Source organism: Hemicordylus capensis, chromosome 1 (genome assembly GCF_027244095.1).
Source record: "Hemicordylus capensis ecotype Gifberg chromosome 1, rHemCap1.1.pri, whole genome shotgun sequence".
In the NCBI taxonomy this organism is placed as follows: domain Eukaryota; kingdom Metazoa; phylum Chordata; class Lepidosauria; order Squamata; family Cordylidae; genus Hemicordylus; species Hemicordylus capensis.
The window spans coordinates 405,428,459-405,450,355 of NC_069657.1; the positions used below are offsets into that span (position 1 = coordinate 405,428,459).

General features: G+C 43.7%; 1 protein-coding gene across 1 annotated transcript in view; it reads right to left on the minus strand.

Annotated features, from left to right (window-relative positions):
* Positions 1 to 21,897, minus strand: part of LOC128339408 (ALK tyrosine kinase receptor-like) — a 621,195-nt gene that overhangs the window by 106,538 nt on the left and 492,760 nt on the right. Inside the window, exons 4-5 of the mRNA XM_053283273.1 lie at positions 13,863 to 14,070; positions 11,229 to 11,316 (exon numbers count right to left, since the gene is read on the minus strand). Coding sequence (XP_053139248.1) covers positions 11,229 to 11,316; positions 13,863 to 14,070 — 296 coding nt within the window. The remainder of the gene's footprint in view (positions 1 to 11,228; positions 11,317 to 13,862; positions 14,071 to 21,897) is intronic.

Sequence of the window (21,897 nt, forward strand, 5' to 3'; positions counted from 1 at the left end):
ACTGCTTGGGCCCATGATATTAAAGAGAATGCTTTCTTTGTTATGAACTCCGCCGCCTATTAAGATTTTATTTATTTTATTTATTGTTGGTTTTATATACCGCCTTTCATTAAAAACAATCTCAAGGCAGTTTACAAAAGTTTAAAAAAAACCATACAATAAATTGACAATAAGAATATTAAGCTAAAAATAAAAATAAAAAATTTTTTAAAATCTATAAAATACAAGCATAAAAACGATACACGGGTAAAAACACATAGAAGCAGCAATAAAAACAATCATGTAAATTGATCTTCAGGGGATGTTCATCTGAGGGTGCTGCCAGCTTGTCTGGTGATGACTCAAATGTGAGCCTTCTCTGTGGTTGCCCCAGGACTGTGGAACGCTCTTCCCTCTGAGATTAGAGCTGTTCCATCCCTACTGGCTTTTAGGAAACAACTAAAGACATATCTCTTCCGGCAAGTTTTTTAGTTAGTTGGTGAGGCTATTCACACCCAGTGGTTCGCAAGCGGGTCACCCGCCTAACTACTCCTGCCCTTAAACCAGGTTTGCGGAGCAAGTGCTCCACAAACCTGGTTTTAAAAATCATGAGTACTAGCCAAGGCGCAGCTTCGTGCCATGGCTACTCACGAGGAGACCCCCGGAGGGGAGGCAAAAAGCCGCCTCCCAGCTCCGGGGGTCTCGCCGGCATGCCCTGCACGCTCATGCAGGGCATGCAGGAGCTTCTGAGGGCCGATAGGCCCCCGCTCCCCCCAGCCCCCGCCGGCTCCATCACGGAATTGTGTGGGCGGCCAATCCAGCCACCCAGGGCTCCCGCCCTGCTTGTGTGCGGGGAGAGCAGGCTTAGCTGGCTCTCCCTACTTAGCTCCCCAAACCGGGTCTCACTGACTGTGAGACCTGGCTCAGTGTGTTTTATGGGTATTTTAATTTGATCTTTTATATGGTTAACTGTTAAATATTCTTGGTTTGTTTTATGCTGTAAAATGCCTGAGACTTTGGTAGTAGGAGGTATACAGATTTGCTAAATAAATAAATAAATAAAAGAACTCGTATAGACTGCTGTCCCTTCCACCGCATGTCTACAGCTGTATTGAGAATGATCTTTCAAGGCTGCCAGTCTCTAATACATGATTTACAATTTCTCATGGACACTAGTTTCCAAGGACCTCAATGTTTTAACACAGCAACAGCAATTTGCATGAACAGAGTTTTCACATAACAGTCCAGATCAATCAAAATTTATCCTCCAGAAAAAAAGGCAGCAAAATCTTCATTATGTATGCCAAGAGGCCATCCATTCTTCTGTCCTGTAAATAACTGTGGGCACAAATGATGGACCTTTGACACCTGCTTATATCATCAGCTGGTGTAGTCAAAGTAATAGTCATTTATCTGCCAGATTTAACATCCATGCAAGGCAGTGTTCAGCTTTAATAAGTGGTTGGGGGAAAGAGGGTGATGTGCTCCCCACACTAACCCAAACAGTCATTTGTTTGATTGAAATCCCAGCAGCCCATATCCTTCCTATGCTTGTGGAAAGCAGAAAAGGGAACATCTTGCTCCATACCAAACACACAGCTGGGCTTCGATACCAAAAGCCTTATATGTCTGCTGTGAGTCATGCCTGGGGTTTCCAGTTTCTGACTCACAACAGAGCCTGTGAACAGTCCGGAACTGAGAGACATTATTCAGGAACTGACTCCCTGATCTGCAGTGACCCATTCTCTTACTTTCTTTCCTGCGCACCTGCTGTAGCAAGCACAAACTAGTGCATCTGCCAGTGTTCCTGTTTAGGAGGAATGGGCAGTGACTCTGTGCGGGCAGCATGGAGGGCACAATAATATTGCAAGGGGTAGCAGAAGCAACAACAGATGACATCACCACACCCCTCTCTGCCACTACCCTCTCTTTCCACTGCTTGCCAGGGATAGGGGCAGTACACAAGATCAGAACTCGGGTAGGGCATGCTGGGAGGGTTTGGGAGCCATCTTCTGTTTGTGTGTGAGTTACAAACAAGGTAGGGGGTGAACAGCTTGATTGTCTGCTGAGCCCCAGCTGGATAGGATTTATGTATGTATGTATGTATGTATGTATGTATGTATGTATGTATGTATGACATTTATATGCCGCTCTTCCTCCAAGGAGCCCAGAGTGGTGTACTACATACTTTTTTCTCCTACCTCTTTTTGAAGTTGGGGACAGAATCTGGGTAGGGGCCAGCTGGGCTCAGTGAATGACCAAGCTCACCACCTCTGACCTTGTTTTTAACTCACACACAATCAGAAAACGGGAGTGGGTGCAGCTCCCAAATGTGGGTGGGGCACCTTTCCGACCCAAGTTCTGATCTATAGAGTGGAAGAGGCAGAAAAATTAGATTCCAAAAAGGACCATTTCAGCCTCTTTTCCAGGCCCATTTCTGAGCTGGTAAAGTACTGAGGTTATTCTCACACGCGGTGGGAACCGGGCTAAGGGAACGGCAAGCCCGGCAGCAAGCCCGCTTAATTGCCCCCCCCAAACGAGGATAGCAGCGTGCACACTCCACTAACCCTGTTTGATTGTGTGTCAACATGCTGTGACAACTCATGAGTAGCCCCCCGACAGGGAGGCTAGAACAAGCCTCCCAGAATTGGGGGGCTCCCCAGAATGCCCCATGCACTTGTGTGGAGCATGCTGGGACTTCTGGGGTCTGGGAGGCCCCCAATCCCCACTGCCCTAACCAGCTCTGTGACAGAGCTGGTAATCATGTGGACCTAGAACCCTCTTAGGCACTAAACACTGCTTGTGTGGAGAGCCTTATTGTCTCTATGGGAAACTGGATATCTCCATTTTGATGGTATATCTTAGAGACTGAAATATTCAAAATGCAGTGCAGGGTCCAAACACCATGAGGTCATTCACACAATCGAAAACTGTGTTCTACCCAGGTTTGGGAACTGTGTGTACTCCCAATTTTTGATTGCGTGGAAGCAAGTTTAGAGGAAAACCTGGGTAGAAGTGATTGTGTGGAAGCAAGATTAGAGGAAAACCTGGGTAGCTTTTTCTCCTACCTTGCTTCCACACAATCACTTCTACCCAGGTTTTCCTCTAACCTTGCTTCCACGCAATCAAAAACTGGGAGAACACACAGTTCCCAAACCTGGGTAGAACACAGTTTTCGATTGTGTGAATGACCTCCATTATAGAGTTCCTGCCCAAAATGAGAGATCTCTTCCAGGAGCCCTCTTAACACTGGAGTCCATCTTGCCAGTGAAATCTGCCCTGCAGTCATGGGCCCTTTGAAGCCATCTCTGATGTGCAAGATGATCTGCAGTCAGAATTAGAAATTTGGAGATCACAATGTACATGTTTAGTCATTTGGGTCCTGCATGAGGCCCTTTGGTCCTAGCCACCACATTCATGTGGGTGATGTATTTTTTAAGTTTAGGTAAAGTCACGGTGGTTAAATGTTTATTCCTATGCACCACATTCGCAATGTTTTCATATAATCTGTGTTCATCATATGTTACATATGATGTAGGAAAGGAGAGCTGGTCTTGTGGTAGCGAGCATGATTTGTCTCCTTAGCTAAGCAGGGTCTGCCCTGGTTGCATATGAATGGGAGACTAGAAGCAAAGAGATTCCTGCCTGCAACCTTGGAGAAGCCGCTGCCAGTCTGTGAAGACAATACTGAGCTAGATAGGCCAATGGTCTGACTCAGTATATGGCAGCTTACTATGTCCCTATGTACATATTTTTCAGCTTTAAACTTGTTTTTCTTTTGTGGATATCTGAGGGGGAACTTTCATCCTTTCCATTGTAGCTGCTGCTCTCCTTTATTGTAGTCTTGCTTATTCATGTTCTCGTTATAAACTGAGTTTGTTAATTACATGTTTTGCTTATATGAAGTACTGTTAACTTAATTAAGATGTTTGGTAGAAGAAAGCATTGGCTGATATCCTGACTAATGCTGCTAGTGTACATTTATAACTGCTTCCCTTGTAAACACAGAGGCTCTCCACACGAGCAGTGTGGAGAGCCTTACCAGGCTCTGTGGGGAGAGCAGGCTTAGCCTGCTCTCCCTGCAGAGGAGCAGGGAGCTGTCCCTGGGTGGCCGGATTAGCCGGCCACATGACTACCGGTTCCGTCACAGAGCTGGTAGGGGTGGTGGGGATTGGGGGCCACCCGGCCCCCGGAAGTTCCAGGATGCCCCGCACATCCTGGGGAGACCCACGAGGGCAGGAGGTGCAGGTGCCGTCTCTTCTTTCCAGTGATCTCAGCCAATCAGGGATAATTTAATAAACCTGATGTCATAATGATAATACATGCTCAGTCAAATCTAGCTTTTTGATGGCTTCACTCAGAGCAAACATTGAGAGCCATTGTACATCACTGATGCTCACTCAATGGACAAACACTTTGACACAAATACTGCTCAATGTAACCCTAAATGATGGGCAAATTTACCACACTTGATTGTGTGTGTGTGTGTGCGAAGAGCACATACCCCTTTTGTCTCCACTCTAATAAGCAGTTATTCACTGGAGACTCTGTGAAACCCCATAGTCTAGATGAAAGGAGGAAGGATGGCCAGTACTGCAGTTATGAATGAGAACATTTTATAGAACAGAATCTTCATGGATAGGCTAAATGAGGATAAACAAAAACATGCAGTGCATTACTGATGGTCACTTTCCAGAGAAGCAAAAAAACCCAACAACAAAAACCACTTTCTTGGAAGCGAGATCATACAAAATAAGTTCCTTCTGCTACTGACTTCTTTTTTAACCATTCCACATTGGTTTCTCCATCTTGCAATGCTAAATTTGACAGCAGAATTTCATTGAGGCTCTTCACACGACCAGTGCAAAGAGCCTAAAGGGGGTTTGCGGGGAGAGAGGGTTTGACCCACTCTCCCCACAGATGATCAGGAAGCCCTCCCTGGGCGGCCGGATTGGCCACCGAGAGGATTACCAGTTCTGTCACGGAACCGGTTGGGGTGGCAGGGTGCAGGGGCCTTCTGGCTCCCTTAAGACCCATAAGGCAGCGCACAAGTATGCGGTGCCCTACTCATGAGTTGGTGCGGCACAGAGCCATGCTGCAATGACACATGATCATGGAACCCACTTTTGGGGCACTCTTGCACCTGAAACCTGGGTTTAGTGGTGGGCTCCATAAGAGGGCTGGGCTCTCTTAGCCTGGTTTCTGCTGTTTGTGAGAATCACCTCATCACCTTATGTCAAAAGAAATACACTGGGACCACCATTAAAAATATAATTAATAGAATTCAAAATCAGAAATTGTTTAGATGATACCATTTATTTGTTTGTTTGTTAATATTTCATTTCTATACCGCCCTTCCAAAAATGGCTCAGGGTGGTTTACACAGCTCACAATCTAAAAAGAAACATGGAAGACACCAGCAACAGTCACTGGAGGTACTGTGCTGGCGATGGATAGGGCCAGTTACTCTCCTCCTGCTAAACAAATAGAATCACCATGTTAAAAAGGTGCCTCTTTGCACAGTTATCACGGAACTAACCATTACCGTGACCGGTGTAATCAGTTACCGGTAGTAGCTGATTACTACCAGTAAATCAGTTACCACTGACTGAACCAAACTTGATGTCTTGGAAGAAGGGTTCTGTGCAATCCAAAATTGTCTACTTTCCACAACAAATCCAATGATTGGTATTAAGAGAACAACTTCTTTTGCATGATCCCCACTGTTTATCAAGATCACTTGATAAGGGGAGGGTCACTTGCAGTTACAACCAACTCATCTGATTACAACCTAGGTGAGCCTTCTTGGTTGCCAGCCCGGAGTTTTGGAATGTACTCCCTGCAAAGATGTAGCAATAGCAATAGCAATAGCACTTACATTTATATACCGCTCTATAGCCGGAGCTCTCTAAGCGGTTTACAATGATTTAGCATATTGCCCCCAACATTCTGGGTACTCATTTTACCGACCTCGGAAGGATGGAAGGCTGAGTCAACCTTGAGCCCCTGGTCAGGATCGAACTTGTAACCTTCTGGTTACAGGGCGGCAGTTTTACCACTGCGCCACCAGGGGATCATAGTGACAGAGAGGTAGGGTTTGACCTCTCTGCTGGGGATATGCAAGCTGGCTCGCATCAAGCCAGGCTCAACACTGGTTTGAAGAACTGTCTTGTGGGCTGACTTGGGTGGTGTATTTATCAAGGGAAATCTGGCTAGGATTTCCCTTTACAAGTACAGGGGATTCCTTATCCTAAGTGGGGGCTTTTCTTACCTTAAAACGAAGGCCCAGAGGCAGTGGCAGCTCATCCAACCACCAGTTGTTCTCCCAAATGACAATCTGGGCCATCTGTGGCCCGATTTGGGTCTCTGTGTGTGTGTGCAGAGGCCCAAACCAGGTTGCAGCTGGGCTGGTCTTTCATTTGGAAGGCTGATGGAGCGGATGGATGAACACCCAGTCCTGGCCCCACCTCCTGCTCCAATGTTTCCCCCACCATCCCAGTGCTTATTTTGAAGCTTTTAAAAAAGTCTTTCACCTGCCCCTCTTCTTAGATAGGGAATCCCATGTACTTGTAAAGAGGAATCCTGAACGGAGCGCCCTTTACAAGTAAATGTGTGAGCTGGATGACAGAGTGGACAGGAACTGGTCCCAGATCCACCGAGTCTGAACATGAGCTGTCCAAGATAACCAGTTCTGTGAACATTTCTACTCTTTGCCATTTTTTTAAAAGGCCTAAAAGACACTTTTAAAACAAGTCATTAGATTATTTTTATTGTTTTAACTGTTTTACTTTTTTTATTTAATTACTAGCTGGGCCAGGTGCATAGCATCTGTGCTTCTAGTTTCCCTCCGCCACCAATTTCTTTCCCAGCCCACCCAACACCGCCATTTTCTCCCCCTGCTGGCCCTCCCACCTGCCACCACCATCCTACCCATCAGACACCACCATTTTTTTGCCCTGCTTTCTGCTGCTGTTCCCACCCTCCCACCCCAGCACCGTTTTCTCCCACCTGCCCCCACTGCCGTTTTGTCCCCCCTGCTGTTTTGTTTCCCGCCTCCAGTGCCGCCACTTTCCTCTTCCCCTGCTGCCAGCTTGCTCACAAACTCTCACGAGAGCTGCCACACATGGGATTAGCGACAGATACGCCTAAGAGAAATATATACAAAGATGCTGTATGTATTATATTTTAAGTGTTGATTTTTAAATATTTTGTTAACCGCCTAGAGATGGGTAGTATAAAAATGTAACCAATAAAATAAATAAATAAAATACTATCTGAAATATTTTAGGACCTATCTGTTTACTCCCCTCCCATGCAGCCACTCTCGCCTGTCAATAATCTGAAGATTCAGATTAAATTTTGCATCCAAGTGATTCCGTTTCAAAATGACAAACCCTCTGAGAAACATACCATTGGCCCAATTTTTAAAAGTTCCCCAACTTTGGGGTGTGTGTGTGTGTCTTCCTTACAGCTCAGAACAAATCTGACATGAAACCATTCAACTGTAGTGCAAACACATAACTGGAAGATACTCAGATATTTGAGAAGCATGTACCTTTTAGATGGAGACAGAGAGAATAAGAAAATTATTTTCTGTGTAGTGCTATCTCTGGACATGCAGAATATTTTATCAATTTTGTGAAAGCAACAAGTTTGATGTCTTGTTTGCAAAGAGCCCATTGACACAGCAAAGAGCACAATTTCTCTTGTATGGTCTTAACACCATTTCTGGCTTTGTCATATTACTGTTTAATCCCTGCTCTATAAGGTGCAAGCAAAAATCTTTGCTTGGCTGGCTTAACCCCAATCAAAGAGTAGTGCCTGACAGCACTTTCTTTTTCTTCCTCCTGTAAATGGACATGAACTGTGAAGACCTTATCAGATATGAACACAAGGGCGGAAGGCTTGTGTTAGCCTCCCGGTTGGGGTCTCCTCATGAGTCGCCACAGCGTGGAGCTACGCCACGCCATCTCACGATCACACTAATGGGGTTAGCGGAGTTCTCTCTCCGCTAACCTCATTTAAGGGGAGGGGTATTTTCTGCAGCTTGCTGCCAGGAGCTGCGGGCTCCCGTTGCAGCTCACAACCACAGGAAAGCGGGCTAGGCTCCCTTAGCCCACTTTCCTGCGGTCGTGAGAATCGCCTCACAAAGTAATCTTATGTAGGTTTAACTAAGACTTAATTCAGAAAGAGCTCCGTCTTCCTTCCTTCTCCTTTCCCACCCTTTTCTTTCTAACTCTGCCCTCCACACTCTCTACGGGATCCTCCCTGGGACAATAACAAAACATAAAATATTACTAGACAGAATACAACATGTACTAACAACAGCATGCATACCGTGATATCCCCTGCACTTCCAAATGTGGGCGCTCTTGTATAAGCGTGTGACTATTTTTGGCACTCTTCCTGAGCCTGAGAAGCACTCTTTTACAGTGAAACCATGCCCCTTAGGGTCAGGGATATGTTTCTGCTGCTACAAAACCCTTTTGGAGCACAGGGAATGCACTAGGGATGTGCTCAGAACACGATTTGGCATTTGAATCATAGCACAATCCCTTTACACCCGAGGGCTTACACAGCCCCTTTAAAATGCAGGAGGGCAAGCCCATACCTGCTCCTCCTCCACTCGTTGCCACTTCCGTTATTCCGGTGCTCCCCCCAGCTATGATTGCACACCAGTGGGGCATCTCCCAGCTGCCCCTGTGCAATGCCGACATGCACATGGCCTCTGTCTGGGAGATGCCCAGCCAACGTACAATCATAGCTGGGGTGAGTACCATGATAAAGGGGCTGTGGAAGCCCTTAATTTTAAAGGGATTCTGCTGCAATTTGGATGCTGAATTGCATTTCGAGCACATGCCTAGAATGCACCCCAAACAGTTGCAAGAATGTCTGTGCTTCAGAAGTACAGGGGCTACCACTTAGTGTATGCTGTTGTACTGTATGCTGGCAGCATCAGTCAGGATGTCAGTCAATGTTTTAATTAGTGTGTATTATAGTCATGTATCTCTCTTTTTATATATCCCCTGATGAAGAGCCCAGTGCTCAAAATGTGTTGGGAGGGATTGAGATTTTTTTTTTTTTAATATAGATTTTTAAAAGTCAATCTACCTGTATCTGCTGGATTCCTCATTTGTTTCTGTTCTGTGGTGCTGGCCTGTTATGGCTCTGTGGTGGCCAGGAGTGGATACCAACTCGATGGCACGGCTTTACCTTTACAGCAATAGAGCCAATTATGTGCAAGGTATCTGTATTTGGAAAGGTGTTTTCTTAAATGGATATTTTCACATTTGTGACTGAACATTTCAAAATCCTTTGGACAAGGCAGCTAACATGGTAATTGCTTTGCCGAGGAGCTTGTTCACTACTGTACTATAAGTCCTCTTGCAGACTTCAAATGTGTTTTATCGTTATTTGTATTTTCATGCATTTCCTTGTATGCGGCTTTCACAGTTTGGCTGAAGAGTGGCTTATGTCAGAAATATAAACAAGTAAATATTAAACAATTATATTTCTTTCCACTGTCAATTAGAAGACAGTCAATCTATAATTTCCAAGTAGGAAAGTCATACAATTGGAACCAAGCATAATTTAGGATCTCTGCTGTTTTTCCCCTCCTTCATTTTATAAATCAAATGTTATGGGGAAATTGCAAGGCTGCCCAGCCTACACCTTCAAGAAGGGCGACTGCAAGTCAACTGTACCTTTACTAGTCAGGAAGGAAAGAAGAAAATCTGCATTAAAAACCTGCAAAGATTCTTACTTCTACTCAATTAGACTGTGAGCCTATTGTGGACAAAACTATTAACACACCCAAAATTGCTGTAAGCTGTTCTCTCTATAGAATTAATGGAGATATCAATCAAATCAATCAATAAACTTTTAAAGGCAAGGGAGACCTTTGCTTCTGGTCAGTCTAACTATGAGCCAAACTACACATTAAACATGTAGTCTGACCTTCAGTGCTTGCTTCTTCAAACTTAAATTGCAGCAGCTTAAGAGGGAAGAACCATCAGGATCAAGACTGTAGCGTAGCGTTTTTTTCTCCCCCTCTAGTCCTAATCCATATTAGGTCCCTACGACTGCTCTTTCTCTTTCTAGCATTAAGTGGCCCCCACCACCTGGCAAAATAGTGGCCACAGTCTACGTAGCACGAGAGAGAGAGAGAGAGAGAGAGAGAGAGAGAGAGAGAGAGAGAGAGAGAGAGAGGCAATTCAGAACTGGAGGAGGGGGGAGGGTTAAAGCCCCCTTCACCCACACCACAAGCTCACTCCTGAAGTGCCTGACCCCCTTTTATTTACTAGACCATTCTGCTCCACTTTTCAATCAGATAATCAGCCATCTCTTCGTATCCTGCAATAAGTCAGCATGGCCACTGTTATAATTAATCTCTCTGCAGCCCGCCATGTTAAACAAACAAAACAGTTTGATGACTGTTTTGAATTACTCTCAGTGTGGATTTTGCAGCCATAAAGGTAAAGTTGGTAATCAAAACACCAGGAACATTCATCGTACATATATTCAAATTAAATTCTAAATTAAACAAAAAAAAATTACTTTAAAGCATCCAGTATCAGTTTGCCCAACTACACTCCTGCTGTTTTGACGCTAACCACAATCTAAAAGAACGCACAGTCTGACAAAGTGAGACATCGCTAGCAATTAATCTTAATTACAGAACGGTTAGGGGATATTTCAGTTGGCCAGAACCCAGAAAAAGCAAAATGGTTTTGCTAGACAGAAAGCCTGGACATTCTTCTTGATACACAAGAACCAATATATAAAAACAAGAACATTGCAAACACATACAAATGCTTTATTCATTAGAACCTACTAAGAGGGTGAATTAATGAATTGATTTAATGCAAGATGTATATTGGCTGAAGTTCTTCTGATCTCTTTAAACACCGGGCTGGCATTAAGGTGGAGACATAATTATAGCAAGGACGTTAAACCAGGGTATGGACTTCTATATGGATAATCAGGTTTTGTGATGCTTAACACTAGATGTGAAATTCCATTTTTACTGGCGCATTTAAAAAACAAAAACCCTGTCCCAGATGGAATATGCCACTGCTCTTTATCTCCACATTTTAAAGACCCACTGGGCTAATAAGTAGTAAGAGGTGAAAAAGAAAGAGATTCTCTCAGGGCCAATCTGCATCTTCTGCTATGAGTTTCAGCCATTGTGCCAACAGAGGACATCAGCCAATCAGTTTTTGGGTGCCTCTGCTCACTCCAGTACTCACAGCTTCATCTACAGTCATCTGATATCCCAGGGCCAAGGAAGGAGGAGGACAGTTTTCTTGGTTTGGCTCTCCAAGCTGGCTACAAAGGCTGGATAGCCAAACAAAATTTAAACTTCCCATATGGAATAGGTCGAAGACAACGTGTGTAACTGGAGCTGTTTTTTCTTCTTCCATCTACCACTTTCACAGACTTTGCTTTTCTTGGGTGATTCATTCATTCATTCATTCATTCATTTATAGGGATGTGTGAATCGATTTGGGTACAGAACGATTTGTACCCGAATCTGGCTGATTTGGGTGATTTGTAGACAAAACAAATCACCCCTGTGCTCAGTTGCCCAGATTCGGGTACAAAACAAATCACCCTAGATTCGGAACCCAAAAATTTGAATATTCGGACCTCCATTTTGTGGCCAAAGTGGGTTGGGTGGTAGTGCCCAATGGGTGGAATCTACCACCCAAATTTCAAAGAAATTGGGCAAAGGAGTGATATTTACAGAATTTTCAAAGTTGGCACATCTTTCAGTTTTTCCCTATAGGGAAAAATGAGGATTATTTCATTTCCTACCAGAGAATTTACTCTCAGAACACCTGAGACATTAAAAACAACAAAAACCAGTGCCCCATGGGCTTGTCGTTCTGGGGGTGGTTGGAACCCTATGTGCACTACACCACAGCCACCATGGTGCCCCCCCCCAAGTGAAGTTATGGGGATGCTGAAATTCCCCATTATTCTCCATGGGGGGGAAGCTTAAAGATGCGCAAACTTCAGAAAAAAATTAAAATCACCCCTTTCACCAATTTATTTGAAATCTGGGTGGTAGCAGGCACCCATTGGGGCACTACCACCTAACCCACTCTTCTGTCCCCAAAATCTCTTTTCTGCCCTGAATCTGCCACAAAGACATGCCAACTTCAATTTTTTAAAAAGAAAACCTTTTGCCCAGTTGCTTTGAAATATGGGTGGTAGCTTCCTTGCACTCATTGGGCACTACCACATACCACAACCCACTCTGGGCCATCCTGGTGCCCCCCACTTGGAGCTAAAAGGCTGCTGAAATCCCCATTATTCCCTATGGGGAAAAGCTTAAAGATGCGCCAACTAAAAATTCTTTAAAAATCACCCCTTTGCCCAATTTCTTTGAAATTTGGTGGCAGCTTCCACCCCTTGGGCACTACCACCTACCCCACTCTTTTTGCCCCCAGAACCCCCTTTTTGCCCCAAATCAATTCAGATTTGGATTTGGAAAATTTGGTACAAATAGAATCTGGGGTGATTGGGGGGGCAGATTCGGACCCAAAACAAATTGGGGGTGATTCAATTCGGGTACAAATCAAATAGAAAAAAATAGATTCATGCACATCCCTATTCATTTATATAAAATGGGTTTTTTTTCTTATTTATTGTTACATTTTTATACCGCCTAATCAACAATCCCTAGTCAGCTTTTACTCAGTGCCACGCACATGTTTATGAAAGCCAGTGGCATAGTAAGGTTGAAGGCGGCCCAGGTGCAAACTCTGGAGCACCCTGCCACCCCTTTGCATGCCCCTTTGCTCCCTTTGCCACCCCTTCCCAGCCCATTTTGCTCCCCTGCTTCCCCCTCTTCCTCAGGAATGGTGGAGGCATGCCTGTGCTCCAGTTGGGTCAGAGGATGGGCAGCTCCACTGCTGCAAGCCAGCCAGTGGGGGAAGGTGGTGGGAAACGAGCAAGGTGGCCCCTGTCAGAGTGAGGTGGCCCTCGGAGGCAGAGGTGTGTGGGTTCTTCAGGCTTGTCTGCCCTATTGAAGCTCCACCCCTGTTAAAGCAACACTAATAAAGCAAAGCATATACAGTAATTCTTTTGTGGAAGTATTAGCCAGAAGAAACATGAACTGGTGGTTTCCTAAGTAAAGTTTTGGCTTGTACACCACTGAGGTGAAGGTTTATTTCTTTACTTCCAATATTTCTGGAATATCTTTCAACCAAATAAGTGGCCAAAGCAATATACAATATATGTTATACAATAGCTATGGGTATATTTCCTCTAAAACTTGTACTGCCTGATTATTTCTGGGTCTATCAACAGAAATTCCCGTAACACTGTTAAAAATACTTTTTCCCATGCTGATGTTAGATGGTTAAGATCTGATGTTAATTTGATTCAGTAACCAGTCAGGATAACAATTGACAGAACAATATGAAAGATGGGAGACATGCCACTATTAGTAATAATCACAGTGTAACCATAAATAAGAACAAAGCCATTTCCCTGAGAGCAAAATCAGGTTTAACTAGGGAGGAAAAAAGGTAAGCATGATTGCACTCAAAGATATTCAGGAGAGGCAGACATGATCATATAAGCCCAATCTGATTTTTGGTGACCACGTAATGATCAGAACTGAGGCTATTTGATTTGTGCAAGAGCTTTGAGCCGCTCTCCTCTCTCTTAACTAGTCTAGGCTGAAGCTGGATAATGAAAACTGGGATCTGTAGTAGTCTGCAGATGCTGCCACTGATGAAAATGTATTCTGGTCCCAATATTAAGTGCCTCAGACAACAGAAATATAGATAACATTCAAGATAACATTCCAGTTTTCAGGAAGAGGAGAGAGAGAGAGAGAGAGAGAGAGAGAGAGAGAGAGAGAGACCTACCCGTGTTTTCCTTTTTCTTTGCTCGGGGTCAATGGGACTTTGAAGCTGCTTTCATTGACACGGAGGACTTGAGCAACATATTCCCCACTTTGCTGGAAGTATTTATAGACAGCCACTTGTACAGTACAGTCTTCACTGTTGCTTTTCAGCCAAGGGCTCAAAATGAGGAAGTTCATGCTTTGTGATGTACTTAGGTATAGGAATGAACCTGCAATGAAGGAGAAAATAAGTCTCATTACTGGAAAAATGGCAAATGATATACTGGTTCACATCCAGCCTATTAATTATTGTGTGTGCTCTTCTGTATAAAGACCAATTAATTATTGTATGTGTGCTCTTATGTATAAAGAACATAACAGGAGCTGGTTGATCAAACTAGTGCATGTTTTATGCTCAGCCACAATTCTTCATTCTGGAATTCATTTAATGCAGCTGGGTTTTCAGTTGCACACAGTTCCCAGTTGCACACAGTTCCCCTTTTGAGAGGGGATGAAGGCAAAACAAGAATTGAGCAGTTCTACCTTCTCTTTGTCATTCATTAACATCTTACCTTTCTTACTGAGCAGTGGGCATACCATGATCTTTCTCGTTGTCTTACGTTGAACATACCTGAAAACGTCCTTTTTGTTGCTCTTAACATCCCTTGCTAGCCTCAGCTCCAGCTTTCCTGATACTGGCTGACATACAGGGCAAGGATGCACCGGTTCAGTGAGAGAACAGCCTAATACAGTAAAACTTTCTGACTATCTGCACTGGTGTAGTCTGTGAAGGGACAATTTTTGACGCCCTCCCCTTCCCCAGGAAGCACTCTGCATCACCCAAAAATATGTCCTTGAGGGCTGCGCAACCCTCATGGACATATTTTTTGGGTGGCACAGAGGACTTCCTGGGGAATGGAAGGGCATCAAAAATTGTTGCTTCTCTGCTGCACCAGTACAATTAGTTGGGAAGTTCTATTAGGATGCTCTCTTGCTGCACTGGGCCGTCCTTGCTCTGTATGTCCATCAGTATCAGGAAAACTAAAACTGAGAATGAGTCTAGGCTGGCTGTTCTCTCATTGCACTGGTGCATCTTTGCTCTGTATGTCAGCCACTGTCCCTACAAGTCTGGGCTAGTATGAAGTTATGTGATTAATTTTCCCTTACTTGTTAAATGAGAAATGTGATCTTGAGCAACAGAAAGTGAAAATATGCCATCACTTTCTAATTGCAACTTATCAAGCTGATTCTCATCTTTGTCTAAGATGGGAATATTTTGGAGTACATAAAAGCTAGAGAAAAAATAACAGTGAAATTTTCATGTACCAGCTAAAAATGGATCTCTCTACTTCCCCCCCCCCAATGAACAAGGAACTGTAAGTATTGCCTTTGATATGCCAATGTGTGAGAGCAAATTATGCTTTGATGTAATAAACCACCTTGATTGACTCTGGAGTGGAGTGATCCTTATTTTGCCTGACGTTTTTCTTATAGAATCTACCCTAAGAAAAAAGTTTAATGTTTATCCCTTTGGATAAACATTTTCTTCTTCTTAACTTGGTGTGTGTGGGTGTTATGGGAAACCAGCATTTGGCTCTAGGGTTAATAACTTCTACATTTCAAGCATTTTATATGAGAAAATGTAAAGCAGCAATGACATGCATACAGTTTTACATGATCCCACTGCCCTTTCATCCAATCATCAAGGAGTGGATTCCTCCATAAGTTCTCTTTGTCCCACATTCTGTTGCTCCTGTCTTCCAGCTTACTTTTACATGGAGAATGTAATGTATAACGTACCTAACTTCAATAATTTATAATTTATTAATTTTGGAAATAATACATATACACTGTGCTCTTGCCTCTCTTTCTGTTCTTTTTCTTAACATTAGAACTAACAGTGGGCCCTTACCAGTCACTAAAAGGAACGTAGGTGCAATTGAGTGTGCCTGAAAAGGCTGAACAATAACTACATGATAGCCATTGTTTTTATGCACAGAATTGTTCATGCCCATGGTTTACTTAAATGAGAAAGAGTGGGGAAATCAAACAACAGAAGGGAATGGAAAGTTTAAAGTAATAACTAACTGTGCATGCACAGCAGCATTTATCAGTTCTGGAATTCCAAACCAGAACAACAGAAGAAAGCATTTGAGTCTCACTGTGACCAGGACCAGTAAAGATAAACCAGAACTACTAAATCCAAGGGAAATGTAGAGGCATCCCTACATCCATCTCATCACTTTGATTTCTCTGTATAATGTGAGAATCTCTAAAATCACATACATACATTTATGGTCAAACTAGAAAGAGTGTCATACTCAGAAGGGCCACATAGGCTGTTATCAGGGGCGTACCGTCAATAAGTCAAAGGGAGACAAATGTCTCCTGGTCCACAGCCTCTGAGGAGACCTCAAGAGGGCCGGCGCAGGGGCCAAAATAGCACCGGTCAGGGGCACACTCAGTCACTCTAGGGGTGCGCTGCAGTTGTCAGGCTGCTTGCATCTGTCGCTGCCCATTGCCATTATGATCCTGCCATTAGAGTCAGAGAAAGAGACTGGGCGCCCACCATGAGAGGAGGAGGCGGAGCAGCCCAAGTCTACTGCAGCTGCGCGAGCCGCGAGATTGGCATAGAGGCAGTGGAGGGAAGGGGAAGTGGGAAGGAGAGGCGCCGCTGTGGGAGTGGAGAGCAGCCCGCACCAGGAGCCACCTGCACACAGCAAGCACCCTTGGTCCCTAGCAGCCCCTGCACACATTGGAGGCTGAGATCTGCTCCCTGAATTCCTCCAAGACAAAGAAAAAAAAGTGATGGCAATTCATGTGGTTTGACCACAATCAGATAAGGTGTTTATTTACCATTGTTTTGGTGACACACCTGTCTTGAGTATCCCCATTTGGCCAGGTGGCTTTGGCAATTTCATAAAGGCGATCTTTGTTATATATTCTATATAAGTTCTATTGTTTTCAAGTGTGTTGAGAGTTGGTTTATTCATGTTTTGTTCACGGGGTTTTTTTTTTGCTCTCCTTTCCCTGAATTCCTCCGACAACATGTAATGTTCTTTCCTTCCACCCCCTCCCTCAAAGTCAAGCCCCCTTGGCGGTGCCCCTGTAAGTGGTTTCATTCTTTATTTATTTCCTTTGCTTCCCCTTGCTTGATTGACCATGGCTGGCCCCAATGGGTAGGAAGGTGTTGCTAAGCAGGAGGGTGGGGTGTGAGCAAGGAGGAGAAAAAGCCCATTGTGGGCTGTCTCGGGGTTGGGGTTGGGGACTGTGAAAGGTGATTGGGGTGGGGTTGAGCAAGGGAGAGAGAAAACCAAGTTGCTTCTGCCTGGAGTGCACTGCAGTGATGGGAGAGGCACCCATTGAGGAAGGATATATGAGGGTGTAATTCAGTACACTTTGGGTGTTTTTTTTGGAAGGCGGGGAAGCTGAAATCTCTTTAAGGAAGGAAAAAAAGAGGCCAGCAGCCCAGCTTTGTATGGCAGGTTTTTCCTTTCCCATAGTATCATCTTATTCATGTCTACTTGGAAATAAGCCCCATTGTACTCAATTGGACTTACTCCAAGGTAAGTGAACCAACACTTGAGAGGCAATGTGATGTAGTGGTTAGAGTGCTGGGTTAGGATTGGGAATGACTGGGTTCAGGTCTCTCCTTGCTCAGCCATGAAGCTCACTGGGTAAACCTTAGGCCACATAGTCTCTCTCTCATCCTAACCTGCCTCACAGGATTGGTGTCAGAATAAATCAGGGAGAGGATCACAAAATGGAGGGGGGGGGTTCAAGGAGCCCTGAACTCCTTGGAGGAAGGGCAGAATAGGAGCAACAGTGGGGAGAAGACTCTTGCCTTCCTGCCCCAATCTGCAAGCTTCTAGAGGTATCTGACTGGCTGTCTGTTGTTGAAAAGAGGATGCTAGATTACATAAACAGATGGAGTCTGACCCTTCATCCATCTAGCCTTTGTCCATCTAGCTGTGCATTTTCTATACTGACCGCAGAAATGAATTTGTAAAAATATAGTAATTAGAATGTTGGGTTGGTTTTTTCTTTGTTTGTAAAAGAAATAACATGTTCAGGAACACATGCTTTCCTCACTTCAAAATACTTTACTTATATGCAAACTGTTCATATAACTCTCAAAAGAGCAATTAAACTTCTTCTTGCTTGAAGAAGTCTGTGCTTCAGTTAGCCCCCTGCTAACTGAGCAAAAAGGTGCCTTTTAAAGTGGTGACTCTTTTATATTTAGCAGAGGGGGGGCAACTGGCCAGCAGAGAATCCAACACCAGAGAATCCACATGTATTGGATTATTTGATATCACATAGATTCTACATAGGGATTCATTATGTAGAATCTATCTGACATCAAAGAATCTAATCCTCATTATTCCCTATGGGAGAAATAATAGAACTTTAAAAAATCTTTTTAAAATCATTAACAATCATTCCTTCGACCAATTGCTTTGGGGCTGGGTGGTAGTTGATGCCCATGGGGGCCTCAGATTAATCAGGCTATTTAAAAATGTTTATTCATTTATTCCATACTGGGAGATTGCCCCCTTTTGATGTGCACAAGTGTTCACACAGGCACAAAATGAAGTTTAAAATCTCGTCTCCAGGCCCACTCCAACCTTGGTACGCCCCTGGCTGTTATAACTTGATTTCCTGTTTTTAAGAATTTCTGAGGTTGGGGAACACAAGATACCTTGGGTTCTTTATACAAAGGATTCAAATATTCACATATAGTAGTGTACATAGTATGGGATTTGTCCTATGTCTGCATACTTCAGTTTGTTCAAACACTAACCCATATATTCATCTTTGAAAAAGATGAATACAACATTGAACAATGGCAAATTGCTAAAAGACAGTTTAGAAAGGTGTATTGATGTTTCTAGTTGCTCATTTTTAAAGAATGTTCCATATCATAAGTTTTCAACCGCTTTTAAACAAGTGTATCTTTTCTATCTCAAAGCTTCAGTTCAGGTACCCCATATAAGCAGCCAAGAATTGGGACCCCTGGAAGTAAATCTGAGCACATAACCAGCCAGTCACATGATGGGGGGAGGGAGGGAAGCTGACTGACACTCCCCCCTCCCTCCTCCTGAAAAGGAAGCCAACAGTATTGCATGCAAGTGAGTCAGGGGGGTGGGAGGGTACTGTGTACTCTGTGTACCCCCTATGAAGCTTCAAAGTACTCCCAGGGGTTCAAGTACTCCAGTTGAAAACCCCTGTTCTATATCACTGATAAGAAAAAAATAGAAGGATGTATCCTTGATCCAAACCCCAAAATCAGTTGTTAAAAGAGAAGCAAGGTCAATTATACATTAGGGAAGTGAGAAATGATTCTGGTACAAAATGAATTGTACCAAAATCTGGCCGATTTGGGTGATTTGTAGACAAAACAAATCACCCCTGTTCTCAATTGCCCAAATTTGGGTACAGAACAAATCACCCCCTGATCCAGATCCAAAAAATTCAGAGATTCGGACCTCCATTTTGTGGCTATGGGGTACTGAGTTTTGTTGTTTCTGAGGTGTTCTGAGAGTAGATTCTCTGCTGGCAAATGAGAGTGGATTCATTGTTTGTCATTGAAAATGAATCCACTCTTATTTGCTACCAGAGAATCTACTCTCAGAACACCTCAGAAACAACAAAACCCAGTACCCCATGGGCTAGTGGGTTTTGAGGGTGCTTGGCATCCTATGAGCACTACACCACCACTTGCTCTGGGCCATCCTGGTGCCTCCCAAGTTGAGTTATGAGGCTACTAAAATCCCCATTATTCCCAATGGGGGGGGGAAAGGTGAAGATGCACAAACTTCAGAAATTCTTTAAAAATCACTCCTTTCACCAATTTATTTGAAATCTGGATGGTAGAAATCACCCATGGGGTCACTACCACCTGATCCACTCTTCTGTCCCCTAAACCCCCTTTCTGCCCTGAATCTTCCCCAACACATGCCAACTTTAAAAACCATTTTAAAATCACCCCTTTGTCCAATTTCTTTGAAATCTGGGTGGAAGCTTCCTTGTATCCATTGGGGCACTACCACCCACCACAACTTGCTCTGGGCCACCCTGGTGCCACCCCCATGGGGAGTTATAACTAAGGCTGTTGAAATCCCCATTATTTCCTATGGGGGAAAGCTTAAAGACGGGTAAACTTCAAATTATTTAAAAATCACCCCTTTGCCCAATTTCTTGGAAATATTGGTGGTAGCTTCCTTGCACCCATTGGGCACTACCACCCACCACAACCCACTCTGGGCCATCCTAGTACCCCCACATGGAGCTTTACGTTTGCTGAAATCCCCATTATTCCCTATGGGGGAAAACTTCAATGCATAAATTCTTTTAAAATCACCCCTTTGCCCAATTTGTTTGAAATTTGGGTGGTAGCTTCCACCCTTTGGGCACTACCACTCACCCCACTATTTTGGTTCCAGGACCCTTTTTAAAAATCTGAATTGATTCAGATTCAGAAAATTCAGGTACAAATCGAATCTGGGGTGATTCGGGGTGTGTGTCAAATTTGAACCCAAAACAAATCAGGGGGCTTCAATTCAGGTACTAATCAAAACAAAAAAACAATTCCCTATTATACACCCCTATTATACATACACACAATCTATTTATTAATAACCTTCTAAATAATTTCCCCATATCTGACAACTTTCTAAAAGGCAGTTAAGACACATTTGCTCATTCAGGCTTTAAATTAGATTTACAGTTTTTATTAGTTTTTAACAACTTTAACATTGTGTTAAATTGTAAATTGTTTTAATGTTTTAATTTGTACTGTTTTTATTGTAAACCACCAGAGGCATAAGTTTTGGGTGGTATATACTATATACTTTAGTTAAATGAATGAATGAATAAAATTCAATAAACCTCAGCTAGCAAGAATAAAATTTTCACAATAATCCACATTGCCACTTGCAATATTGTAATACTTGTAATATTGTAACACACACACACACACACACTTAGGCAGTGAAGCCTGAGCTTGGCTCCCCATGAGAACCGCATGGATCCCCATGGATAACAGTGGTGCTGTGGCGCCAAACCCAGTGCCGAAGCCTGGCTCTTAGCCTGGGTTAACGGAGCAAGCACACTGTCAACCCAGGCTCCAGGATCGTGTGTCAGCGCCAGCTGCTCGCAACCCGTGCTGACACAGAGACGCGTGTCTAGAGCGCCGGTCTCCCGGGGGTCTCCCATGTACTGTGCTCATTGTGCGGTGCATTATGGGATTCCCCTGGCCTCTGAAATGCCACCCCCAGTCTCATGGGAACTGTGTGCGCAGTGGCATGCCGTGGCTAGGACCAATATGGATCATCTGTAGGGAAGGAAGACTTTACCCTGCCTGGCCGCCTGGCCGCCCACCTACCCGCACAATCGTGTGAAAGGCCCCACTATGTAGTTTCTCCACCCAGTTCCTTCCAGGATCATCATATGTACAGAATATAGCCAAATGACTGCTAGATGCTTTTTGACTAAGGTTTTCTTCAGTGGCTTCTCTACATGCGCTGACTGTACATATCTTAAATTGTAAACAGCATCCTTTCAGGACCTAATAGTTTTCCTCTTTTCAAAGGATAAACTTTTACTGGTTATCCCTTCTAAAACCCATCCTGCCCCCACCCCCCACTTCCCCAAGGGTTTATTGTTACTTTTATTCAAGTAGACTGGCTAAGTCTGTAAGGTAAATCCAGGGAAGGGTAGGGGTCTGTACCAAAGGGACAAACTATGATGGGGAACCGCTTGACAAGGCCTTTAAACGTGTGGCACACTATATGGAAAGTCCCATGGAGAAAACATGTGATGTAGATATGCTTTAAAGAACAGAAGGAATGGAAGTTTATAAACACACAAAAGCCCAGAGCCTAGTATCTGCAAACCTATTTGTGCCAAATAAATGCTTAAAGTAATTTCATAGCTATAGCAGTTTGTTCTGACAAGCCCATTTTATATGTATCTAATCCATATTAAAGAGTGTTGTTATTATCTGGTACATCAATTCTCTTGGTCTAATCTTATTCAAATAAGGAGTTAGATTTATC